The sequence below is a fragment of the Symphalangus syndactylus genome, chromosome 3, assembly GCF_028878055.3.
Source record: "Symphalangus syndactylus isolate Jambi chromosome 3, NHGRI_mSymSyn1-v2.1_pri, whole genome shotgun sequence".
Taxonomy (NCBI): domain Eukaryota; kingdom Metazoa; phylum Chordata; class Mammalia; order Primates; family Hylobatidae; genus Symphalangus; species Symphalangus syndactylus.
The window spans coordinates 53,891,700-53,919,157 of record NC_072425.2 but is presented as its reverse complement, the minus strand read 5'-3'; the positions used below and the strand labels follow the sequence as shown (position 1 = coordinate 53,919,157).

The window sequence follows — 27,458 nt, the reverse complement described above, 5'->3', positions numbered from 1 at the left end:
AGTTAAGGAGGAGCTAAGCGGCCTGGTTTGTTTCTCAGTTTTGTGCTTTGGAATGAAGTAGTGTCACACGTGGAAAAAAATAACTGGGAATGTTGAATTAAGAAAAAATAAGGAGCAAGTTCTAAACACTATTTAGAAGAAAATGATCCCTGGGAATGCTAAAGAGAATTTGAGCCGTGGGCTGTTCCTGTAGTCAGAGTTAAGCATTGTGAGTTGGCAAAACCATGAGGCGGGAAGGGCTGAGTCTGTGTGTGCAGGAGGAATGCGTACAGGGGAAAGTCGCAGTCTCCGTCCCTATCTCAGTTGGTGGGGGTGGCAGAGATGCCACAGCTGTGGCCAAGACTATGGCTGGGTGAAAAGTGAGACTCTCTGGATTTGCCATACTGACTGAGAGCTGATATCTGAAAAGTGGAGCTGAGAACAGCAGCCTGGGCCACTGTGGGCAGTGGCTGGAATGGAGATGGCCATCTCCTGCCAAGGTGGCCTGAGAAAGAGGAGGTTGGAGACCAGGACAAGGCCCCGGGTGGGTGCTGGTGGGTGCCAGTCCTGAGAAGGTATGCACAGGAACACCGTGGACATTGTTTATTCCCCCAATTCCCCCAAAAATGGGCCATAAAGCTGTCCTTGCAGTGAACAAGTGATTCTGCCCAAACCATCACCACCAACACGCCCAGGCCAGCTCCAGCACAGGAAGTCACATGGCCAGAAAAGGGCCATCAGCCACATCGGTACTGACACAGTGCAGCACATTCTTCTGCCGCCTGCTTGGGAGCGTATCTGCAATGCACCATCAAAGCCACACAGAGTGTCCCTGGCATGTGCCTGGAGGCTGCTCCGGGTCTGCAGATGCTCCCCAAGACCTGACCACAACCTGTCTCACTTCCTTTCCATTCACTTCAATATGGGATTCAGGCCCAAGTGCCAGCACCCATGTAATGATTAGTGACAAGCCAATGAATTTTTAAAATAGTAGCTATGTTAAGATTTAGATAAATTAAAAAGTATTTGCTCTCATTTTATTTAAAATTGTGTTCCTAAAAAATTACTGTCTCAGTTGGAGCTGATGGTGCAGTCTGCTGTTTTGCAACTACATAAAAAGTAACCTGGGCCCTTCAGAGGGGACACGAGCATCAGGGCCAGGTACAGAGCGACAGGGGTATTTGAGCTGGGTCTGCAAGGATGACTGAGATGGCTGGGAGGAAGAGCTGCACGCCTTAGCAGAAAGTACACATGGTGAGGACAAGAAGGGGAAGCCACAGCATCCCGGTGCAGTCCAGTGTGGTCTGTGGACTGGGCATGTTGGAAGAGGCAGGGAGGGCTGATGTGTGCTTTGAGGGAGGACCGGGCAGCTGGAGAGGGAGGTGTCAGGAAGCAGGAGGGCAGAAGGTGAGGAGTGAAGGGCAGCAGTGGAAAGATCAGGGTTAGGCCAAGCAGGGGTCATGGATATGGGCAGTAAGGAGCATGCACCAAGGGCACTTCGAAAACGAACCTTAGAGAATGCAAGGCCGGCAGAGGACTCCTGGGTTCCTGGCTGGGGCACCGCCTGGTCAGGGAAGGCAGAGAAGATGGACAGCCTGGTCTCAGATGGCGTCAGAACCCAGCATCCGCATCATCAGGATTGCAGGAAGAGCAGCGTCTCAGGCCCTGGGTGTATCAGAGCCCCCAGGCCACGTGGAAGTATGAGACGTGCTGGGCTGCGGGGGAAACAACACACACACACCACACACAACATGGTGTGTGTGTAGTGCAGGTGTGGCATATGTTTGTAGTGTGTGTGGCGTGCCTGTAGTGTGCATGTGGTATGGAGTGTGTGTGTGTGTGTGTGTGTGTGTGTGTGTACCATGAGGGACATGTGCTTTGCTCCCTGGATAAATGGATGGAGTCATCTAGATAATTTTCCATTCACAACCAGCCCTTTTTGGTTAAAATGTGCCTCGTTGGATACTTTTGGGGCTGGCAATATGTATCCTTCTCATTTACAACCACGATTAAGAGGAAATACTCTCCATGTTAAATATGCATTGGCCACCTTCCTTTTTGCTTGTGAAATGTATTTATTTACTGCAAGCAGTGTCTCTCCTATGTCAGATGTCCTCATGGGCTGGGAACCGGCACTATCTCTTTAACACGGGCCCTGCAGATGGGAAGTGGCGTTGCCCAGGAAGTGGTCTGGAGAAGCGCAAAGACAGCCTATGGGCCCCAGGCCTCGGGAGCTGGGAGGGTGTCACTCTTCATGTCTCAGGCAATGGCTTGCTGCTGTCATAGCCCCAGGCTGGAGGTGGGAAGGCCTTGTGGTGACCACAAGTCTCAGTTCCGTGTGGGCCCTCCACATGGCCTCACTTCACCTCTGGGGCTCAGCACCAGTGTGTGACTGCTCGAGGCAGCGTCTCGCAGCTCAGGTGGGTGAGGTGGTGGTAGCATCCTCCTCGGTGATATCACTGTGATGAGGAGCGAGGCTTCTCTAACATCGTCTGGACTCAGAAGGAGCAGTTGGTTTGTGCTCATGTAGATTCTGCCTCCTGTGTGCCGCTGGGACCCTGAGGGTCAGTCCAAGAATCCTGTTTTGCAATAGCCCTTCTGTTTGCTTCTCTTTGTGGTATGTTTATTTTTAGAATCCTTTGTCTTTCCCCACCCCCTCAAAAAAAGAATTATTTAATTTGGTCACTTCCATCAAATGCTCTGATTTTAGCTTAGTTAGAAGGCATGCTGGAAACTGTAATGATAATGTAAACAGAAAGACAACTGTGTGTTGGGAGGGCCAAAGAGGGAAGTGCCTGTGTTCAGAGATGGAAGGGTTTGTCTCCACTTTGGAAGGGTTTGAGTGGTTTTAGCAAATGTTCCCTGCCACGTGGGTTCCTCACCAAAGTTCTCTGTCTCTGTCTTGCCCAGGTGGACACCTGCGCGGGTGTGTGGCCTCCCGGCCCCTGAAGCATGGCCAGCAGCAGCATGGCTGACAGCGCCAACCACCTGCCCTTCTTTTTTGGCAACATCACCCGGGAGGAGGCAGAAGATTACCTGGTCCAGGGGGGCATGAGTGATGGGCTCTATTTGCTGCGCCAGAGCCGCAACTACCTGGGCGGCTTTGCCCTGTCCGTGGCCCACGGGAGGAAAGCACACCACTACACCATTGAGCGGGAGCTGAACGGCACCTACGCCATCGCCGGCGGCAGGACCCACGCCAGCCCCGCCGACCTCTGCCACTACCACTCCCAGGAGTCTGATGGCCTGGTCTGCCTCCTCAAGAAGCCCTTCAACCGGCCCCAAGGAGTGCAGCCCAAGACTGGGCCCTTTGAGGACTTGAAGGAAAACCTCATCAGGGAATATGTGAAGCAGACATGGAACCTGCAGGTGGGCCACAGCTGGTCCTGCTCCCTGGGCCCAGGGGGCCCTGTGGCCCCACACAGACTTTCTGGCTACATGCAACACATGTGCCTATGTGCCCTGTGTGCCCAAATAACACAACCATCTCCTTAAGCATCAATTTTGGCCAAAAAATGCCTCTCTCTAATAAGAGCCTTTCCTCTTTCACAGCCACAGCTGAGAGGGTGGGTCCCTTTGTGCCAGCAGTGTGGGTTTCTCCACAGCAGGGAACCACCGTTACCCAGTGCATGGAGGGCCTTTTCAGAGAGGCATTGATAGGTGTTGATTGGTTTCTGTTTATCTGACAAGGTCCTACTATACACACTGATAGGCACTTGATTTTATGGCTTCCTAATATCTTTTGCAGAACTTTCTGTGTCAACACTGATATAGTTGCATCACCCATTCTTTGGCTATCTGGTATCACCTGCTATGCACCATAATTTATTTAACTAGTACCTATTGATGGACACATTTGCTGTTTATGAATAAGCGCTGCTAACAACATTGCTCTAGACCTATCATATACTACGCTTGTATGCAACATCTGCAGGATAAACTTTGAAAGGGTTGGGATTGCCACAGCAAAGGTTATGTATGGTTTTTTTTTTATTTTTTATTTTTTGAGACAGAGTCTTGCTCCATCACCCAGGCTGGAGTGCAGCGGCATGATCTTAGCTCAGTGCAACCTCTGCCTCCAAGGTTCAAGTGATTCTCCTGCCTCAGCCTCCCGAGTAGCTGGGACTACAGACATATGCCACCACACCTGGCTAATTTTTGTATTTTTAGTAGAGATAGGGTTTCACCATGCTGGCCAGGCTGGTCTCAAACTCCTGACCTCAAGTGAACCACCCTCCTTGGTCTCCCAAAATACTGGGATTACAAGCGTGACCCACCATGCCCGGCCATATTCTTTTTATTTTTCATATTATTCATTATTATTTTTCATATTCATATTATTTTTATACACTGGAAAGTACTTAAGAAATGTGTAAAGGTCTTTCTGGTTTTATTTACTGAATGAATGAGTGAATAAGGTTTGATCCTGTTTTACCATGCCAGGACTCGAGACAGATTGGAAATGCCTTCTGCATCATTTTCATTTTTCCTCGGTATGGTTTACTCTGCTCTGCTTTCCACGTGGCAGGGTCAGGCTCTGGAGCAGGCCATCATCAGTCAGAAGCCTCAGCTGGAGAAGCTGATCGCCACCACAGCCCATGAAAAAATGCCTTGGTTCCATGGAAAAATCTCTCGGGAAGAATCTGAGCAAATTGTCCTGATAGGATCAAAGACAAATGGAAAGTTCCTGTGAGTATCATGCCTTCCCCCTCACCTCCTGCCACCAGGACTGTGTGGACAATTGGGAATAATTCAGCTTCTCTGTGACTAGCCTCACATGACCCTAGGAAGAGGCCATGCATTGTCATTTGACAACATGCATGTTGGCCTGTCCTAAAGACATTTCTAACCAAAGCTATCACTTGTGACCCAGTGTTTATTTTGCCCAGTCTAACTCTAAAATGAATACTCTTTTTCGGCACCGAGGGACGTAATATTTAAAGAAAATGTGATTCAGCCCCATATTCTCCTTTTAATGGCAAATTATAGGATGCATAGCACATTCTGTGGTTATCCAACTAAAATTAAAATACTGCAGTTTTTTTACTCAAACTACCCCCTTGATCTCAGACTTTACTTCTATTTTACGTGAAACAAGACGCCAACAGGAAAGATGTTAAGGAAAATTTCCTGGGCGTAGCGTCCATGAGTGGTGAGTGCAGGTTTGCAGGCTTAAGCCTTAGGCCCACAATCATTAGAGTGTCTGTCTGAATCCTGGGTTCTGTTTGCTATCCTCAGTGGTTCAATGTAAATCTAAATTGTAGAAGGTTCTGAGATACAAGCCAATGTGGTCAGTCAGTTGTCCAGAGAAGGTAAAGAACTGTCTTTGGGAGGTGTCAACCTTGTTCCCTCGAGGGGGTCTGGTCAAGGTGGCTCAGTGGGGCAGTTGTCCCTTGGGGAAATGATCCCCTGGTCACCTCTCAGTGTCCCTACAGAGATACTTACCTTGGAAACATAACCAGAAACAGTGCAGTGATGCAGCCTCATGGTTTGGCAATTGGTGAATTCCCAGCCAACTTCGTAAACTTTTCCTAGATTTAGAAGCGTTTTCTCTGCATGTCCATCTATTCAAAGGAATTTCCTCAGACTTCACTGTCATACCTTGTATTTTAAAAATGATCTTAGCTGAGTGCAGTGGCACGCACCTGTAGTCCCAGCTACTCCTGGCAGGAGGATCGCTTCATCCTCACTACGATCTCACTATGGTTTGAGGCTGGTTTGAGACCAGCCTGAGCAACACAGTGAGACCCTGTCTCAAAAAGAGAAAAAAAGAAAAGAAAAGAAATCGACCACAATACTCTTAAAAAAAAAAAAAAAGAAGAAGAAGAAGGAAGAGTGGCCCAGGTTGCCATGCAGCAGTGCCTAGAGTGGTGGTCTTTAGTGGGATGCAGCCCCAACCAGCAGCAGAATGCAGTGGGGAGGGAAGACATTGCCCCTCAGTGGAGGCACCTATGGCTGTTTTTGCTGAGGTTTGGCCTCTTACTATCTTCTCAGCAATAATTTCCAACATGAATGTCATGGGACCATGCACGTAGCATCTTGGCATGTGGAGTCAACCCAAAATAGCATAATCCACACGATGAGGCTGGCCACCTTCCTGCTGGTTAAGAGGCCTGTTCATAGCCTCTTCGGCCACGAAGCCATTTCTTTTTTCAGAGTTGTCTATTCCCGAAAACAGCAGTTGCACCCTTCATGGCCATGACTTCTGTTCTCTCCTTCCTTTCCGGGAGACGTGTATAAACCCCATGCAGAAGGCTGGGAGGTGCAGCTCTTGTTTGACGAACATGCCTTGTTCCCTATCTGCCCTGTACAGATTGACATCTCATGTGTCCTCACAGCACATGCCCCTGACACTGAGGCTTATGGTTTATACAAGACAGTCTCAGACTTGCCATGCTTCCTATTCAGCTGGTGTCAGAGCTAACCAGGCATGGGCCTGTGAGAAAGGGGCCTGGGCTTCTGTGTTTTCATCGAGCTCCCCCTCTTTAGTTGTCCTCTTCTCCTGGGTTCTTATTCCACCTTATATTGCAGTTGCCCAGTTATCACCCCATAATTGCCACCCTCCCAGATAATAGCTTCCAAGGCTTTCTCCCTTGTGTTGTCCACACCTCAGTCCCCCACCTTCCCGTGCTGCCTCCACACCTGCGGTGCTCACCTGTGGACTGATGGTGCATAGCACCCCATTCCCAGGCCTGGCATCAGGCAGGGTATTAGTGAGAGGGAAGAGCAGAGCTAAGCCTGGGCAGCAAGACCCAGCTTCAGAACCCATGTTCCCATGACAGTTGTAGAACCTTAGGCTAAGGGGAACTTTCCCCAGGCTCTGCTCCTCTGGATCTGTGACTGTCTTGAGAATTCAATGAAAATACACACCATGTACACCACACAGCACATATGGTCATCACTGGTGTAGCTTTTCTTCTCTCTTCAGTGCTCTTTCTCCATCATGAGCACCAGGAAAATCTCCTTGTCAGGGTATCTTACGGTGTTTTTTACAGAGAAAATGTGAGGAAACACCCTGGAGGGGTTTGCCACCTGGCAATTTCACCTCTTGGCAACCTTTCATTTCCTACAGAACCTGCCTGGGGTTCTTAGCTGTTGCTGGGTGTGTAAACCTTCCTTGTTGCAGAGTAGTGGGCGTGTTATACTGTGAGTGTTTGAATATGGTTGTGTATGCTTGTGGAGAGCAGGGAGAGTTTGCCAGTGTACTGGATACAGTCCAAGTCTACCATGCTTCCAGCACGGGGCAGGGTCTGCATCCCTGAATACAACGTCTACCAAATCCAGGTTGCCTAGATGTTGGTCCAGATTCTTTCATCTTTAGAAGTGTTTCTTTGTGTGTTTCTTTCATGGGAAATAGAGCTAAAAGTCTCCAGGGAACTCTTGTAAACCATCACCAGATCCTGTGGCTGCCCTCTCAGTGTGAATGTGTCAGCTCCTGATCCACTGCGGGAGTCTGTCCTATATTCCCCTGTTGGGTCGGGCCAACGTTGCAGGAAGTCCCAGACCTGGTTTCGAATCATCCAAATCTGCCCTACTTGCAGATAGTTTCATAAAATGTCCGTTATTTGCAACGAATAGCCACAGCACAAGGTCTTTGGAGACAGAACTAGATTCCAGTCAGTGCTGGATGTCCTCACTGAGCCAGCTGCTGTTTTTTTCCCACTGTTCTTCTTGGGCCCTCATTCAGATTCTCCTAAAGAATGTGCTCATGTCTACTTTCCAGTCATCATGTCAGCTAATCCATCCATGGACCAACATTACTGGAGTCTGTAGTTGCATGAAGCACTAAGTGCCAGGCACCATTCTGGACTTTGGGAAGGGAGAAGTCAATCAGCAAGCACCTGCCCTCATGGAGCCTGCATTTCAATGGGAGAAAGGACACAGAACAATAGGAAAGAACTGCATTTAAGTAAGGGCGTAGAGCACACTGGGGTCGGGATGCTGGGGCTTGTTTCTGCTGTGTGGGGAGGATGGACCTTGCTGCGAGGAAGGCCACTGAGAAGAGGCCTGAAGGCAGCAAGGAACCATCTCCACCCAGGGAATGGCAAATTCGAATGACCTGTGGCAGGAGTGTGCCTGGGGAGCAGAGCACCCACAGAGGCCGGTGTCACTGGCACAGAGTGAGTGGAGAAGGGTGGAGTTGAAGGCCAGGTTGCAGAGCACTCACGGCACTGGGAGGACCCTACTTCGGGCGAGTTGGGGGGCTGTCTTTAGGAAGCAAAGGGCCAGGGCCAGCTGACATTCAGTGGGCTCTGCCTGGCTGCCACATCATCAGTTTGCTGTGGGGAGATGTGCCTGTTCATATACTTGCAAACCAAATGTGTTGATTTTTTTATCGTGATTTCAGGGCCTTCACCTTCTCATGCCTGAGCATCAGTCAGTTTGTCTCCTCTCTGATCTGTCCACCCCACCCACCGTGCTTTTACCTGGGTTCTGTACAGGCCTGTGGGCTGGCCCTTAGGAGGTGTTCAATGAATGCCTGTCACCTAAATCAATGAATTGTTTGGATCCATTCTCCATCTCCCAGCTCGTTTTTGCTTTCCACTTCCTGACATGTAGTAATACCACTGTAGTTCTGTATGGGGGCAGCTCCACACCTGTCTATGTTGGGGAGGGAATGGGGATTCTTGCACCTCTTTCTACCTCCTCTTAAATCATTACTGATGGACAGATGCAGGGACACAGCAAAACATATAGAAGTATATAGAAATATACTGTGCACTCCATGGTTTGTAAGATTCACTTTCTCTGAGTAGGAGGCAGTGCGGCCTGTTAACAACATATCATTCAGGTTGTCTGGCCTCAAATGCTGGCTCCACCTTATCACCAGCTATGGGACCTTGAGCAAGTTACTCAGTGGTCTGTTTCCTTCATTTCTTTGTCTGTAAAATGGCTTTAATGTCATCCCTGACTCTTAGAGTCATTGAGGGTTATAGAGTATCATAAATGGAAGGCCCTCTGCACGGTGCTTGGCACCGAATGAAGCAGCTTCACCCCTCTCCTCCTGCGGTGGCCTGGACCACACTTGGATGCATCAGTAACATACACTGAATGTCAGGTCCTCCATGCAAACTCTTCCCCTGCCTGCATCACAGGTGTACCATGACCTCTGCAGGTGAGTCATTCTTCTGCAGGTGAGAAAACCAGGCAGGTCCCCCTTATCCTTCCCTTCTCTTCTTCAGTCTGCAGTAGGTGTGTTTATTTCCACTCTGTGGCTGTGAATATATAGAGTGAGAGTCACTGTCTGGCCATAAAAGGATTCACGCTAGGCTTTTGCTTTTATGAAGTGACAGACTTAAATAAAGAATAATTATTTCAGCTGGGCACGGTGGCTCATGCCTGTAATCCCAGCACTTTGGGAGGCTGAGGCAGGCGATCACAAGGTCAAGAGATCAAGACCATCCTGGCCAACATGGTGAAACCCCGTCTCTACTAACAGTACAAAAATTAGCTGAGCGTAGTGGCACGTGCCTGTAGTCCCAGCTACTCGGGAGGCTGAGGCAGGAGAATCGCTTGAACCCGGGAGGTGGAGGTTGCAGTGAGCCAAGATCGTGCCACTGCACTCCAGCCTGGGCAACAGAGCAAGACTCCGTCTAAAAAAATATATTATTATTATTATTATTATTATTATTATTTCACAGAGGGTGTTGGAAGTTTATTTTTACGTTGCAAGCCATAAACTAATCAAGAAGATTTTACTAATTTGGTGGATAATACGGGTAAATAAAATCCCAACGATTACTCTTCACGCGTTCATCATGAGTACCAATATGCTGTCTCCACCATTCAGATGCCAGCATTTCAGCCTGAGAATCACTTTACATGGAAAGCAGCATTGATAAGAATTGGACTAAAAGGTGAAAAGAAAAAAAAAAAAAAGAATTCCTGAAACACATGCACCTCCATGGCCATCACAAAATGCCTTTGCTCAAACAGACCTTGAAAACACTGAGGGTAAGGCAGCATATTTTGGAGATCTAAATCTGATTATAAATCCTTGGTAATGCAGTTAAAAATGCAGATGATAGAAGCAGATTACGTCTGGAAGATGCTGTCCAACTCAGATCCCAGTTTTCTCTCCTCAGGAACTAATGTGAAATCCACTTGCAGTGACAGTACACCTGAGCCAGAGGGCATTTACCACTTAAGGGGGCTAAACTTCTTGTTTTTCAAACAAGAACTCGGGTGTGGAGGAGCTTGTCCAAGGCAGGAAGGCAAAACCAGATCCCTGATGTTGCCTGGGGCTAAGCAGAAACAGCAGCCAGCAACCAAATCCACCTCCACAACCACAGGCCCCTCCCTATTCCCCATGCAAGATGCAGCACCAGGGCATGTCCATGTGAAATCTCAGAACACACAGAGGCGTCCATCAGCTTTCCCCTCTCTTGTGTCCTGTCCACACAGCTTACCCACACCATTCAGGAGTGACTTTGATAAGGTAGTTACAGGGCCTTTGCACATGTGCTTGAAGAATAATGAATATAAACAGAAGCTCTTTGTGGAGGGGCTGGGCAGTGTGGGTCAGTGGTTGTCCCTCACAGCCACCTGTGGCGTTTCTGGAGGTGATGTTCATCACCTGGCCTTTGCTATAGCAGCCCTGCCCTTGTCTGGGGTCTAGCTGGCCAGAAGCGAGCACTGGAGGGGGAGTCCTCCAGCTCACGTTTGGTGGGTGAGGGTCAGAGTGCTGCCTCGTTGGTGACATCAGGGACCAAGGCATGGGAGAGGGGCTGAGTGGGGAAGGAGATCCCCTGCCCCCAGAAGCCTTGTATGACAGCACAGTTTGCTATTTTGAGAAGCTTGTCACAGCTGTCTGTGAAAAATGAATTCGTTAGAAAAAGGAAACAAAGCTTACTTTCCAAAAATTATATATCCCTTCCCCAAAAGGGAGGATCCAGGATTGAGGGGTCCGAAGCATATACAATTTGAAGACCCTCTTATTTTTGAAAAAATATAAAATTAGGCATACAATAGAATGTATTTTTTGGACTAAGGAAAAAAATTCAATAAACTAGAATTTTTTAAAGACTAGTCAATACTAAAAGCATACAAAATTTAGAAAAGATAATGTAATATTTTAATGAACTGCCTGACATGTCTCTATAACACCTTTTATTTCCTCCATGTCCTTCAATTCACTGTGTTTGACTGCATCTTAGTTCAACAATAATTTAATAATATATTTGTCTATATATAGAAAAAGAGACTATTCACTCCTTCCTCTAGGTTCACACTTCACTATTAGTAATATCATGTACATTTTTAGAATCCTTGTCAAATTTGGGAGGGGAAGTTAAAGTAGAACAGAGTGATCTTCCCTGGCTGTGACTAAAATATCTTTTACAATCTGTACAAAACCTAAGGCCGTGCAGTCACATTGCTGGGCTCCTCTTGGTCTGGAGGAGGCTGTGATCAACTCATCTCTGACCCTCATCCACTTGGTTCACACAATGTGGTTTATTGCTGTTGTGCACAGCCAATTCTCCCACACACATCACTCTGCTAAAATGTAATGGGATGTGGCCTTCATTTCATCTTATAAATGATCTTAGAATGGAAATGCTCTAAAAAGTCCATGCCAAGCAAAATTTTAAAGATGGAAGTATTGTTTTCTTTGTGTTTAGTATCCAAGTAAATATTTTATTGTTTTTGGCTAAGAGTCCTTGTAAATCTTACAAAGCCAAAAACAAGTTCAAGGTGACCTTTAAGACACATAAGTGGCTGCTCTCCAAATAGCTCGATTACTGTTAAAAATAAAAGGTAGTATTTCAGATTTATGGACGGAGTCATCCAACCAGTAAGTCACCAATGCCATTTTAACTACAGTTTCTACCTTCTGACTTTAGAAATGTACTGTGTTAAAAAAAAAAAAAAGTTACAAAATTAGTCATTCATTCAACAAAATAGGCATGTTTTCAACCAGACATGCAGCAGGCGTTGTGATAGGAGTTGGAAACTATGAGGAATAAGTCAGACCTTAGTCCCTGCCCTCGCCTTGACTGCAGGGGAAAGATGACAAATGCAAGCTGACGTGCTGCAAAGACTGCAATGCATGGCAACAGGTCCCCTCCACCATGACACTGGGCCTACCCAGCATGATCTTGATTTTGTTTTCATTTCCTTGTTTATTGTCCCTACCCCCACTTGCTCTGGATGCACAAGGGCAGAGATTGGGCTGTTGCCTTCACGAGTGCAACCCAGCACCTAGAACATTGTCTTGGTGGGAAAAATCTCTCTGGGTAAAGGAACATTCTGGCTGCTAACTTAAATGGGGGCCACTACTTGGATAGGAGGAGGGACAGTATGGTTCCTTGGGCCTGTCTCAGATGCCCAGGCTGCACTATCATCTAGTGTGTCGCTAATTGTAGGAATTGGGAAGTGGCCTTCAGAGCAAGTGGGCTGACTGGATTTGGCAGAGCTTGACACCTCACCAGGCAGATGCAACAAAAGAGCAGGGCAGCAAGAGATTCAGGGGATAGCATGGATGTGGTGGCCAGGGCAGGCCTGGATGCCTGCAGGAGAGGGAGGGAAGTGAAGTGGTGGATGCCGAGTGGGCGTGCAGGAGCCTGGGCATCTCCAGAGCCCCAGTCTGAGCCCCAGGAGGCAGTGCCATGTCATGGTCACGTGGTGCCCTGAGACCATTCTGGTGCCCTGAGATTCTATGGATGGTAGCAGAATTTTCCTGGATGGTGGCAGACTGGCTGGGTGGTGGAGGGAGTGGCATGTGGCTGCCCCAGGCCACACTATGAGGTGTTGAGAGAGACCCTGACTGCTCAGCTGCCCCAAGTGTGCAGCATGGAGCAGGGGCGGCTGCTCTGACAGCTCACAGCAGGAGAGGCACCTGGAGAGCTGGGCTGTGATCAGGCGCAGTAGTTTGCAGATGTCTGGAGAGAAACTGAGTCAGAGAGGAAGCCCAGGAGGTTGTGAGCCTCAGCGATCTGAGAGGCATGCATGTTGAAGAGTGAGTGAGGAGGATGGGAAGCCTACAGGCTTGGTGGGTCCTAAAGTTGCAAGAACATCACTGTCCCCTGCGGCTAAGTGGGCCTGATGTACTCCACTCAGGCCACAGTTGCTGTACATGATCTCTTGGGACCCTAGAAGTGCTCCTTTCCATGACAGCTCTTTAGTACATTAGTTAAAACAATCCCCAGGAAGCCCTTGTTCCAAGCATGCACGACAAGATAAAAAGCGCAGAAAGCCCTCAGAGCAGGGACCAACTGCAAGTGCAGTTTGCCCTCAGAGGCCTTGGTAGCCACCCCTCCCCAGCCCCTATGCCACCATCGAATCCCCATGTGGCTTGTTCTTATATGCTCTGCAGCTGAAATTCAGCTGAAGGAAGGACCTGACCTTCCTTCCCCTGTCCCTTTTGAGAAGAAATAAACAGTGTAATCTTTGACTCATCCCTTTTGTACTAGCCAAGTTCCAGGTGCAGTATGACACACTCGTTATCTCTACCTCTCTTCTCCCCTTCCTTTCCCTCATGTCTGCACACACTCCCATCCCCTCACTTCTTCCTCCCCACCCTGCCTCTCTCTCTCTCACACACACACACACACACACACACACACTTGAGAACCACAGCTGCATATCATCTGTGGACCTGTGCACAACCTGTGGAGCCCAACTTAAAGTACTGCGTCTATTCTCCATGGTTTATGCTAATTTAGGTTTGTTTCTTGGTCATATAGAATACTAAAGTGTATGTCCTTAGGAACTGTCTCAAATTTCTCAGAGAAATGGGATATACGTGAATAAATTTTTGACTCCCTTATACTGAGTCCCACTTGCACTGCAAAGGATTAATAACACCTGTTTCCAAAGCAAGGTGTCACCTGCCATGCAAGCCACATGCTGGGGAGGGGAGGCGAAGGGTATGGGCATTGGTGAGAGGTGTTGTTCCCCTGTTCAAGGTGACAGGTATGTTATCTGGTGTCCCCAAGCTGGGTCCCACCCAGGGCCTGCTCCTGGACGAGGGCTGTATGGCTCTGATTTGCACACCCCTGATTCTGGTGGACACAAACCTTTTCCTTAGAGAGCCAGAATCACTGCATCTTCTAATCCCCGGCTGCATAAAAAAATGGGGTGCAAAACTTCTCTGGACTGTCTATTCTTATTGTTCATTGGTTTATCCTGCAGGGCCACCCGTGGAGCCCGTAACTTAAGATGCATAAATGAGCTAGTGAGTGAACGTGTGTGTGTGTGTGTGTGTGTGTGTGTGTGTGTGTGTGTGTGAGAGAGACAGAGAGACAGAGAGACAGAGACAGAGACAGAGAAAAAGAAAGAACCATCTGGAGGGCTGGCAAAAGCACAGATTTCTGCATCCCATCCCCTGAGTTTTTAATTCACAGGTCTGCGTAAGGACTCAGCCATTTGCACTCCTGCCAAGTTCTCAAATGATGCTGATGCTGCTGATCTGGGGATATGGTGTGAGCCTGTTTGAGATACCTGTTACCTACCTGGGCTAGATTAACAACTATGATCATTTGAGATTTTCATAGTTCATTGGAGGGTCTATAACTATATTTGCAGTTGCAATTCCTGCAAAATGCCCAAATAGTGTATTATTGGACTGGTTCCTATAAAGTTAACTTTGAAAATGCCTCTATTTGTAGAAACTTAAGTTAGATAGTAAAGAAATTCAGGCCATGAGTCAGATAGGCCCTGCCACTTAATAGCTCTGTGATTTGGACAACTTAATTTTGCTCTCTGCGCCTCTGTTTCCTCAGTAATAAAATGGGGAAACTGATGTTTTATCTGAGTCATTATGGAGATGAATGAAGTAACGTGTATAAAGCTAAGCCAGTGGTTCTCATGTCTGTGTTTCCTACATCCATGAATTATTTTCTTTCATCAGTTCTGAAAAACATCTTGCTATTTTTTTCTTCAAATATTGCTCTCTGTTGTTCTTACCATTTCTTCCTTCAGAGACTCTTAATAAACATAGTTTGACCTTCTCAATTCATCCTTTATATTTTTTATTTTCCGTTGCCTTTTCTGTGTCTTGTGCTATGAGTAACATGATTGAATTAGTCTTGCAGTGCACTAATTTTTCCGTCATTTGTGTTCAATCTGCTCTTATGCTCATTCACTGATTTTTTTCTCAATTACATTTTTTAGAAAATTTCTAGCAGTTCTATTAGTTTGTTTGTTTTTTCAAATATTTCTGGGGCATTTTTAGAGTATCTTATTGGTTGCTAATTTCCATGGTTCCATTTTTTTTTGTTAAACATTTCATAGTTTATATTCTATATCTGATTATTCTACTACTGAAACTTTCGGAAGATGTAAATCTCTCTCTCTTTCCCTCCCTACCCCTATTCTCATAACTCATGCTTCCTTATGTTTTCAGTGATCTTTCTGAGCTTGTGCTTGATTGACATTAATCTGTGGGAATCCTGAGTATTCGATGCTGGGAACGCTTTCCTCCAGAGTTGAAGGGGATTTCCTCTTCACAGGTCCTTGCTTTAAGGTGGGAATCCCTCATGCAGGTGCTCACTGTGCTGCTGGCCTAAGATTCTGTCCCTGTCCACTGCTGTGCTGATATTGGCATTGGCCCTTTGGCCAAACCCACTTTAATTGCTCTCATTTGCCACTCACTTTTTGCTGTTCAAGTTTCAACTCACTTTTTGTCCTATAGTTCAATTTCAAAAGTGAATTTGTGGCTTAGGAAAAATCTTTTCCTTGTTCATTGATGAATGAGACTGTGTTAGGCTATCATGAGCCTCCTTTGCCACAACAAAAACTCTGTTCCATCAGTGCTCTCGTGTGCTGCCGTAATTGATCAAAGTATGCCATTTTATTTGACACATGTGGTTTTGCAGACCTAGGTCATCATAAAGAGTCATGACCTCTCTGAAGTTAAAAGTTCAAAGAGAGTTGTGGGCTGGTGTCAATATCACTTCACTGATGCTGATCAAAGTCTCCTTGAAGCTGGAAGACAAGATGTGTTAAATAGTTCCACCTTCAGGAACTAAAGCAGAGGGAGAGAATGAGAGGGCATTTGTAATAAAATGTTTTAAACCACAGGTGTGTTAAAACAGCTTGGTTTGGCCTCAGATAGGGATTGTGTACTGATCTTGCTCTTGTTCGTGTGGAATGCACATGTGCTTCAGTAGTGCTATGGCGCAAGGCAGAAGCACTCAGAAGTTGCATTATCTATATCTTTCATGGATCAGTAAAGCTGGCATTTCTCTTGCCTCTTACTGACATACACACTGTTCAGAACCTCATTTGCTCCCACATCCTCCTGTTCCCCTCTCCCAGCTCTCCTTGAGAAACCATTGCTGGGAGATGGCTCTGAGTGAGGACTGCCCACCCAACCCAGCACAGGCCCCCTCTGTCCCTCTGCGCAGCCAACCTTAGCCACAGTGAGCATTCATCCTTTGCACATCTAAAGCACACAGCCAGTCCCAGGCATCTTCCTTCCCCTTGTGTGAGTCTGGCAACAGACCCGGTGATGCTCTACTCTGCCATGGAAAAAAAAATGGCAGGGGAGAATGAGAACACCTAGTGGGCTGGAATGTGCCTGGCTTTTCTGTTCTGTCTACAGCAGATACAGGCAGTGTCCCAGTAGCCCTGGGGAGGCCACCTTGAGTGTCTCACTACTTCTTGGATCCTCACTTTCCCCTTGGTGCCTGGGCATCACCTCTGTATATTCTCTCTTCCCCAGGAGGGTGCAGGAGAGTAGAGGAGTCCAGCCCTTCTAGGCCATGCCCCAGCAGAGTCAACATGCCTCACCTTTGCATAGTGCTCCAGTGTCTGTGAGGCACAAGGCCTGCTCACCCCAGAGGCCAAGGCTGCCTACCCTGGGAAAGTAGATATGCCACAGGCCAAGGACTATCTCAAGAACAGTTAGAACAGCTTCTCAGCATCATCTCAAGCTCAAGCCCTGGAAATCTCAGGCTTTGCAATAGCAAAACACAAATGTGTTAACTTACTCCTCCCAAGACAATTACTGGGAAAAAATATTTTGTAAATATTCAAAGGCTTCTGTGAACAGCCTGAGGCCGGTTGACCCTGAAGGCGGAAGGCAGCAAACCAGAGAGGAGCCGGGAGCCTTGCCTGTGTGCACGCCCTCTCTGGGTGTCTGTAGAGCCATAAGCCTGGGTGGGTGTGCTGATGCCACCACCAGGGCAAAGCTCTCAGTAACAGGACACAGCCAAGAGGAGGAGCAAGGCTTCCAAATCAGTTTGTCTCCTATGTTAAATTAAAAATAACCTGGTCCAGGATCTGCCTGCAGCCAGCAGATACCTCACAGTTGCTGGTGGTTAATGTTGCAAGCCTTCTGGTCTTTGCCACCTACAGATGCTGGGCCTGTGGGTTTCCTTTCCCTGCTCTTGTTTCCTGCCACCTGCCACAGGGGGCTGCCCAGGCCACAGGTCCATGGTCACTACCTGTACCTTCCAGTTACCTGTTGCCGGGACTGGCCAGGGCTGCTTGGTGGAGCACAGGAAGAGAGGGGATCGCCTGCAGAACCTGTCCTCTTGAAGAGCCTCAAGGAAGTGGGGTCTTTGCAGAAACTGCTTGTTCCAAAGCAAAGGGCACTTTCTGTTTCCTCTAGGTTGCTCTCTATTTTCTCCTGGTACCAGCTCTCTTTTTATACTGCTTTTATTGTGAAATATAAAGCAAACACATAAGAGTGCATAACTAAATAGGTACAACTTAATGAATGATTATCAAGCAAACACAACCCAGTAAAGAAATGAAATGCACCCAGCATTGCAGGAGACCCCTCCGCCCTCACACACTCATACCCATCTGTACAGCTGGCCTCCTGGGAGGCACCACCTCCTGAACTCTTGTGTTCATCACGCCCTTGCTTTTTTGTTGTTATTTTCCATTTGTTTGTTTTTTCAGTTTTACCACCTAGGTGTACATCACTAGATAAAACAGGTGGTTTTTGCCTGTTTGGGGACTTTGTGTATATGGAAGCATGGAGTGTGTTTTATGTTTGTGAGACTCATCTGTGCTTTGTATAGCTACCATTTGCTCATTTTATTGCTTTAGAATACTGTGTTGTGTGAATTCCTACAATTCACTTGCTCTGTGGTCAGTTAATACTTAGGTTGTGTGCAGTTTTTGATAAGCACAGATGAAGCTGCTGTAAGTAGCCCTGGGGTGCATAGTGCACACATTTCATACACCTAGGGGTGGAATTGCTCATTCATGAGGTCTGTGAATGAATAAGTTCAGTTTCAGGAGACTGTTCCAAATTGTTTTCCAAAGTAGGTGAGCCCATTTGTGCTCCCACAAGCAACGTAGGAGGGGCCCTGCTGCTCCCCACTCTCAGTAGCACTTAGAATGATCTTTCTAACTTCCACCAGTCTGAAGAGCGTGGAATGGTACTTCCCTGTGGTCTTCATTCGTATTTGCCAGATGCCTAATGAGGTTGATGGCGTCATCTCTCAGGGCAACCTGTGCTTGTCCGTCTCAGTTTTTAACAAGAAAATGTCAATCAAGACATACGGCAAGATGGAGTACAGCAGACTGGACGTGGATTCAGAAACCAGAGTTCAGATCCCATTTATTACTACTATCTTTTTTTTTTTTTTTTTTTGTAGAGATGGCATCTCACTCTGTTGCCCAGGCTGGAGTGCCGTGGTGCAGTCTTGGCTCACTGTAGCTTTGACCTCCTGGACTCAAGTAATCCTCCTGCCTAGGCCTCCCAAAGTGCTAGGATTACAGGTGTGTGCCACTGCACCTGGTTCAGATCCCATGTATTATCTCCATGACCTTGAGGTCACAGACATAAAAGATTAAATTATAGGAAATACTTTGGAGTGGCATATTGTCACCATTCTTTCAAGGCCAACTTTTATAGGCATATGAATCCTCTCTTACTGCTGTGGTATTTGGATAGCTCTCTATACCCTCAAACTATAAGCCACTGATATGTATAGAATAAACATAAATAGTCTCACTTTATAAGATACTTTCCCTATAAAACAGACTCAGTTCTCCCTTTATATGAAAAGATTACCGTGTGGTTTTTTGTTGTGTTGTGTTGTATTTAAAAGTCACCAACTGCTGGCCGTAATTGGCCATGTGGCTGTGAAAGGGAGCTCACACCTTGGGCGCTGGCGACTTGGTTGGTTTGGGAGGAAGAGGCTGTTCTCACAGTGGGGAGGTTTCAGCACAGCTACCTGCTGAGGCCACAGAGAACCTAGATGTGTGTCCTGTACCCTGGCCAGCTGCCCTGAGCTGTGGGGTGCTGTGCATGGCCAAGCACCACTAGAAAAGACACTTATTCTGAATTTCACTCCTCCCATGCCATCGTTCAGCTTTCAAGTCTTGGGTTAGCTTTTTGATATGAGTCTCCATGGCAAGGGACAGGAAAGCATGGCCATGTCCGGTTCTGAAGGCCATCTCAACTCTCCCTGTGGCCGTGTATCTGACCTCTTGCAACCAGGAGGAGGCATCAGAAATTTCCCCAGTACCCAGATGTCCCAAGGCAGTTGGGCACACTTGAACTCTGCCCCAAGTACAGTGCATTTGGGCACGCAGCTTAACAATTTTGGACCTCAGCTTCCACATTTTAGAAAATGCAGGGACCAAAGAGGCTTCCTGGGACTTCATGACTCACCCTCAGAACCTAAGATCTCATGATCCAAAGAGCTGCAGCTGTGGAGAGGGGAGAATGGGGCTGTGTGTGTGACTACGAAGCTAAACTGGGGGATTTGCACCCATTTCGTGCCTTTTCAGCCTCCACCAGGACCTCGAACTCCCCGAGTCCTTCAGGTCTTCCAGGGGATCTCTCACCTCCCCATGAGTCAGAAGCCTCACGTGGCATGCACTGCAGTGGGGGTGTTGTTCCCTGCCTGGCATCAGACTCCTGCGTCTCTGTTCACCAGGACCCAGGGCAGGGGGTTGTTCTGAGGGTCGCCTAGCATGACCATGAAGACAGAGCCTTGGCTGCTCAGCACGGCCAGCACAGCTCTGGCTTCAGCTCTGTCTCGTCGCCCCACAGTGGATGTCATTTTCTTCTCCTGGGGGTGTTACCCGACAATATCATCATTTGAAAGTGTTTGAAGTCCAGCCCTGCCTCCCTTTCCTGCATTGGGAGCGTGGAAGTCCAGCCCTGCCTCCCTTTCCTGTGGGAGCATGGGAGGGACTGAGGAAGGCCTGGGGGATGGAAGCTTCCATATCCCTCCAGCTCTGGTCCAGAAAATGGCTGGTTAAAATGCCCACCAAACACCCCCGCCCATACTCCAAGCTAGGTGGTGGAGCTGTCCATCTTGGATCTGACCCAAATGCAGGCTCTGGTGAAGAAAGGTGAGTCCACAGGGCTCCACAGATAATCAGGGCCCATGGAGCCCCCGTGCTCATCACCCTGAGCAGCGTCACTGCTACCGAGCACCAGGCTCTCCTGACCACCGCCCAGAGCTCCTGGGCCCTGCTAGAGCTTAGCCATGGTCCATTCATCACCAACCTGCTAGCATTTCTTTGTTGCAAACTTGCCCACTGGCATCATCCCTGAGTGGTAAACTGGGCCTTCACGGGTTGAGCAAAGCCCTTGACCCTGAGGCTCCAGACTCTGCCCTCCAGCTGCCTTGCTGGGTGACAGGCCCCAGAGAGCGGCTGCTGACCATTCAGGCCAGGGTGCTTCCTCCCAGGGTCCCACCTGGGGACTGGCAGGCCTGGGGATGATGCAGTTCCATCCTTTCTTCTAGGATCCGAGCCAGAGACAACAACGGCTCCTACGCCCTGTGCCTGCTGCACGAAGGGAAGGTGCTGCACTATCGCATTGACAAAGACAAGACAGGGAAGCTCTCCATCCCTGAGGGAAAGAAGTTCGACACACTCTGGCAGGTACCCGGCCTCCTCTCCCTACCTTTTGGGTAGAGTACAGGGCACGTGGGGCTTCTTGTCCCATGGACTCTTAGACACGAGAGGAACTGGACCACCCACTGCCCACATTGTGGTCCCCAGGCCAGCAGCAGCCCTGGAGCTCATGAGAAACACACACCTGGACCACACCTGGGCCCCTGCCCCACCTGCCCATCAGACCCCACTTTCAGCCTCCAGGTGGCTTCTGTGTTTGAGAAGCACTGGTCCAGAGGCCATCATGTGAGGTGAACGAAGGTTCCATGGCTTGTTCAGGACCACTCAGCCCTCAGTGCCACAAGGTGATGTACGTGCAGGGTTGTGTTCAGAGTTTAACAAGACAGTCTCTTTGGAGAGCTAGAAAATATTTCTTCCTAGAATATTCTAACTAGAGCCCAGAACAGCCTTTCAGACAAAGACACACAAAATAGAGGAATGGATGCCCGGGGAAGGAAGCCTAGGAACAGCTAAGCAGGCCTTTGTTGGTGGTGTGAGAGGCTGAATTAGACAGCAAATGTCAGGTGCCCTCCTCATAGGAAGCACATCCTAAATTTAGGAAGCATACTCCCTGGGCTTCAGGCTGCTGCTTATACTGATTGCCACAGCCCTGGTCTAAAAAGTGCTTATTCCTGACCCAGCTACTAGCAAACCCTGAAACAACTCACAATTTGGAAGTTCCTTAGGCACTAATGAGCACTAAAATAATGCTCATCACTGCTTTCCCTGAATCGCAGTGAGCACAGATTGCTTGTCTTAGTTTTGCATCACAGCTACACTGGCTAATGATGAAGGAAATAACAGTAACAGTACTTCATGCATCATCTTAGCAGAGCATCCTATAAACTGTAGTAGGTTCAGAAACAGGGAGAAAGCCAACCGACTCTGCCACCCCCCACTTCCCCACAGCACCAGCTACCTTGAACACGTGTGGGTGAGGGGCATAACCAGGGAGTGTTCAAATGTCCTCACCCAAGCCCAGCTGGGGCCACACATGCAGTCAATGTTGAGGAAAGGACTCAACTCAAAATCTTGTCTTTTCAAAAACTGAGACTACAGAGCCTTAGCCCCTTTAAAGCATTTAAAGTTACTACTTCCAAATGTGATTTGCTTTCTAGTGCTGTAATTGGAAAAAAAAAGTACTCCTTTTTTGAATGCTGGATATGATCATATTAAAAAATGTTAGTCACAACATTTACATTGTCTTTTGCTTTTGTGGTTCATTGCCATGTCTCATCATCAACCACAGGCTTCTTTCTTTTAACGATATTTATTTGAAACAGTATTTAACCTTTCTACACTCAAAGCCCCAAAGCGCATCAGGGAGGTGAGTAGGGAATGTGGCCTTCTGGAATGCAAAGGCACTTGGAGTCCTCTATGCCAGCTTAATGCTCCAAGGTCCCAGGCCCCATCACTTATAAACAGCCATTCATTCACCTTCTCCTGAAAGGGCGTTTTATGTGTGTGGCGTTCTCTCACCGTTTCAAAGGCTGAGCACTCACCACAGTGTTAAGCATCTCTAATTATTGAGAATGTCCTTCCCAAGAATCTTTACTATTTTTATTGATTCCCCTGGTAGATCATAGCATTCATCCCTAATTAAATATTCCTCATTGTATATTTTCTAGGCACTGTGTTTAGGAAACTACGTCAAAAATGCCAGCAATACATTCCAATTTCCCATGCATGATTTCATTGATTTTTCTTGACAGCATTGTAAGGTACTTCTGTACCCTACCCAACTCCAGGGCCCCAGTGCTATTTCACGGAGAGTTGGTGATTGCCGTAATACCCTGTTTCAATAGTCTTTACTGTAGACCAGGGATCTGCAAACCCACAGACCAACTCTGGCCCTCAGCCTGTTTCTGTGTAGTCCCTGAAGAGAATGGTTTGTATGCTGTTAAAGGTATTGTTTTAGATAAATAAATAAACAAAGGACACAGATATGGTATGAGGCCCACAAAAATCTAAAATACCACTTTCTGGCCCTTTACAGAAAAAATTTGCTTCCCATAGCCCAAGAAGGGGGATCCCTAGCTGTGGGCCCACTTCCCCAGCCACCCTTGTGGAGTGGACTTAAGCACATAAAAGCATTTACATGCCTTGGGGCCACTTTGAAAGCCCAACAGTCAGTCGGCAGCTCTCAGTCACTATTTGTCTATTTCCTGACCTTGGTATTTACCACTTTCTTACTTTTTTCTCTTTCAGCTAGTTGAGCATTATTCTTATAAAGCAGATGGTTTGTTAAGAGTTCTTACTGTCCCATGTCAAAAAATCGGCACACAGGGTGAGTTCCCAAGACACTGGAGTCTCAGCGTTTGAGGTATCAGTGACAATCAGCCTCATTTTAGACTTAGCTGATTGCAGATTTGGGGTGGATGAGGACTTCTTTTTATGGGTTGATTAATAATGATATCAGAGCACTCCAATTTGGTATATCATGAATCAAAAAATAGCCAGTTGCTTTAACTTTAAAAAAATTGTAATTTATTTGTCTTCATTGCATGCGGGAAAAAGTAAAAGAGTGTCGAAAGAAGTACCTGCAGAAAGCGTGCTCACTTCTCAAGCAGCAGCACATCCTGATCTCATTGATTGATCTGCAGTGGGGAGGGGAAGGAAGTGGTTTCCACAGATAGAGCAGTAATTGTCCATGCTCTCTCTAACCAGGAAATGTTAATTTTGGAGGCCGTCCACAACTTCCAGGTTCCCATCCTGCGGTAAGTGTCACTAGGAATACCACTGAATGAGAAGCTGTTGCATATTTCACAAATGAAAAGCATGTTTTAGCTAGCAGGAGTAGTGGGCATTGATATTTTGATTGCCCTTCAAAACATACTCTGTGATGAGCTGGGATTGCTAGTGAGTGTTAGGCAGAATCAGCCTCCTATTAGTGATAAACTAGCCACATTTTCTTTTCTTTTTTTCTTTTTCTTTTTTTTTTTTTTTTTTTTTTTTGGAGATGGAGTCTCACTCTGTCACCCTGACTGTAGTGCAGTGGTGCAATCACAGCTCACTGCAACCTTTGCCTCCCAGGTTCAAGCCACTCTCATGCCTCAGCCTCCCAAATAGCTGGGATTACAGGTGCCTGCCATCACACCTGGCTAATTTTTGTATTTTTTAGTAGAGATTAGGTTTTGCCATTTTGGTCAGGCTGGTCTCAAATTTCTGGCCTCAAGTTATCCTCCTGCTTCAACCTCCCAAAGTGCTGGGATTACAGGCATGAGCCACCACACTCTGCCTAGCCACATTTTCTTAACTTCTTGACTAGATGAAATTCTCTTCATTTTTGGAGAATATACACAATGCGAATGAAACCCAATATTAAATCAGAAGTAGGCCTCTTGCAATATTTGAGAAATGGGAACATATTTTTTAACTTCATCCTTGAGCCGTCTATGTTAACACACATGTGTAATTCACAGGACCCCAGATCTCTCTTCCCTCCTGCCTGTTAGGAGGTCAGGTACAGATTTACGCTCTAAGCATGAATTATTTTCCCGCTCTTTTCTTGGGGCTTCATATGGACTTTTTTTTTTTTGAGATGAAGTCTCGCTGTGTCGCCCAGGCTGGAGTGCAGTGGTGCAATCTCCGCTCACTGCACGCTCCGCCTCCTGGGTTCACGCCATTCTCCTGCCTCAGCCTTGCGAGTAGCTGGGACTACAGGCGCCTGCCACCACGCCCGGCTAATTTTTTTGTATTTTTAGTAGAGACAGGGTTTCACCATGTTAGCCAGGATGGTCTCGATCTCCTTACCTTGTGATCCACCCCCTCGGCCTCCCAAAGTGCTGGGATTACAGGCGTGAGCCACCACGCCCGGCCCATGTGGACTTTTTATGCCCTTTAATGCCATCTGTGAAGTGTGCCCTCTGCACCTCACTTTTTGCCTGCTAACCCTTGAAAAACAAAATCTGCGGAAAGCCAAATATACATCCTGCCTCCAGTAGGCACAATTGGCTGCCCAGGAGCTGAGCCCAGGTTGAAACAGGGGAGGTCGTCCAGGGGCAGCACTTGTTATCAAATGCAGGGAACATGAATTTGCTAAAATACCAGTGAACTTTGGGATCAAAATGTAATGCCTTTATGGAAGTGTGACTTTATTTTGCCCTTTACAGGGCTCACAGGCCTGGCAACTCTACCTTAATATTATAGGCTCCATGAGACAGATCCATACACCCTTCAGATGGATGAGGGCTTAGGGCTGAGAACTCCTAAAAGAATGTCAAGCCCTGTGTTTAGCCATCATCACCCAATGGCTACAAGAAGTTAGATATTTTGGAATAACTTTTTAATTGACTGGTAAAAAACATACGAAAAAAAATGCAGAGGCCCTGTGTGTACAACTCAATTAATTTCCACAAAGTTTTCCACCATGGATCCAGCACCCACCATGAATAAGCAACACAACTGAGCACTCAGATCTACTTGTAGTTTCTTTAGTGTGGTTTGTCTTAAGCTTGCGACTTAATAATTCCACATGAAGCACGAGCTAGTGAATGTAACAGCTCTAATTTTGTAGCCTTCAGTGGAACATGTTTCCCAAATATATTTCTAGATCCTTCTCCCCAAGTGGCAGGCCCTTCCAGAAACCTTCCCAATGATCAGGTGTTGCCCTTGGTAGATTTCATTGGCAGGGGCAGGAGGGGGTTAGTGGTGCGATTATAGAAGCAAGTTTAAGTAGCATGTCATGGAAGGGATCCTGTATTTGTTTTCTGAAACATTTACTGTTCCTCTTTGCCGTTGTGGTTTCTAGACTTGGTCAGCGGGTGGAATAATCTCAAGAATCAAATCATACTCCTTCCCAAAGCCTGGCCACAGAAAGGTGCTAAAGCATCCCTTGCTTGCTGTCCAACTAAGTGGTAGGACCAACCCGCACTCAGCTCCCGCCCGCCCAGCCTGCCCTGCGTGTGCGCTGCCCCCCATCTCTTGCCACTCTGCTTCCAGGCCTCTTAGCCCTTGCTCACACCTGCCATTCCTGGGCAGCCGCGCCCCAGGTACATCATGTGCTTTTCATGTGGGTCCTCAGTCTGTCAGCTGGAAGTCCATCAGTGTGAGCATGCTTTCTGTGCTCAAGCATCATTTTAAAGTCATTTCAGTTGGCGTCATCTGTCATAGCTAATTATCATGTCGGAAAATCTTTTCAAAGATGGCCCACTTACTTTTTGGTGGCCAGACTCACGTGTTGCAGTGTTCTGGTAATTGATTATGTAAGTTACGTTGTGACAGAGGGAATGCCAAGGTTTTGTGAGGTGCACTGCACAGTGAGGTCAGGCAGTGCATGGTAACTTCATTATGGCTTAGACGTCTAACACAGAACTGCAAATGTGACATGTAAAGAAGAGGTGTAATCTGAGGACTAGAAAAACCAGTTTTCTTTTTGAGGCAGTAATGTTGACATCTCATTGATTTCCATGTTTTGTTCTATTATTGGATTTTGAGGGAAAATAAAAATAAGTTCTTTTTCATGACTTTTATTTATAATGACTCATTTATTCCTTCCCCCAAAATATGTATATATAATGTGTTTGAATTGCTTTTTTTTCATTCTACTTTTATTATCAGTCGGGTAAAATTGATTCTTTTATCAGTAATTCTTTTTATTTTCATATTAATTGGTGTTTTTACAGACATTTTAGCATACAATTGAGCATCCACTCATGAATTAGATTGCCTAAAGTATTTACTAGAAACAACAGAAATAAAAGACATAAAACCCCTGAGATTTTATTTAGTAGTAACTTTCCAGGTTTACTCATCATGTTCTCAGTCATGTTGACCATAGAACAGAAAGATTTAATGCAGTGTTTGAGAGGAAGAAAAGGTATATTTTACACTTGAATAAAATAACTATGTCTGTTTTTCATGTTTATCCAAGGCAAAACACCCCCACAGATTACTCACAGTGGCTAAAGAAATACCTAGAAAATAAGTTTTAGCGCATCTTTAGACTACAGGAGAACATGTTGGAAAAAAGTTGAAGAAAATATCAGTGACCACCTAAAAATAAACAAATATATGTGTAGATAAAAACCATAACATCATCAAAAGAGAAATGAGAAACTGAGAGTAAGTAGCATTAATGCTGACACATAGGTTAATAGCTTTAATATACAAAGAGATTCTATAAATCATTAAGAAAAATATTAACTGTCTACTAGGATAATTGGCAGGGAATATCAGTAGTAGTTTATAGTAAAGCAAATATAAATAATTCTTAAACATATGAAATGTTGTTTTACTTCATGAGAAGAGAAATGCAAGTTAAAACTATGGTGCTTAACTGTGTCCACCTATGAAACTGATCCAAATTTTAAAAGCTTGATAACACTGTAGTAAAGCCATGGTAGATAAGCACTTTCACTCTTCCTTGGGGAAGTCTGAAATGATGCAATCTGTAAGAAAGGCTCTGCAATTTTATTTCTAAGTACGTACAGATATTCTTGCATTTATGTGAAATCATGTACATGTGAAGGTGTTTTTTCCAAAGCTGTGTAATTGACAAAGTCTGATAATAATTTAAATGCCTATCAGTGGAAAACAAATGAAATTGGTTACAGTAAAATTGCTACTATGGGAGGCAGCTGAGATCTAGAATTGTTTTCAAAATATAATTTTAACTGTAAAAGACAATGTCATGCACACACACATACACATACAGATATACA

At 46.5% G+C, this 27,458-nt stretch overlaps 1 protein-coding gene across 28 annotated transcripts in view; it reads left to right on the top strand.

Moving 5' to 3' along the window:
- SYK (spleen associated tyrosine kinase) overlaps positions 1 to 27,458 on the top strand; it is a 121,053-nt gene that overhangs the window by 39,673 nt on the left and 53,922 nt on the right. For 19 of the 28 annotated variants that reach the window (XR_010120218.1, XR_008656618.2, XR_010120216.1 and 16 more), the window contains 6 exons: positions 2,890 to 3,348; positions 4,508 to 4,668; positions 20,646 to 20,784; positions 23,005 to 23,083; positions 23,464 to 23,513; positions 25,547 to 25,615. Coding sequence is in view for 22 of the 28 variants with exons in the window: in XM_055271992.2 (XP_055127967.1) it covers positions 2,932 to 3,348; positions 4,508 to 4,668; positions 20,646 to 20,784; positions 23,005 to 23,083; positions 23,464 to 23,513; positions 25,547 to 25,615 (915 nt within the window). In the remaining 6 variants the exon portion in view is untranslated. The remainder of the gene's footprint in view (positions 1 to 2,889; positions 3,349 to 4,507; positions 4,669 to 20,645; positions 20,785 to 23,004; positions 23,084 to 23,463; positions 23,514 to 25,546; positions 25,616 to 27,458) is intronic. The other 9 variants (XM_055271995.2, XM_063636915.1, XM_063636919.1 and 6 more) reach the window with 1 other exon arrangement.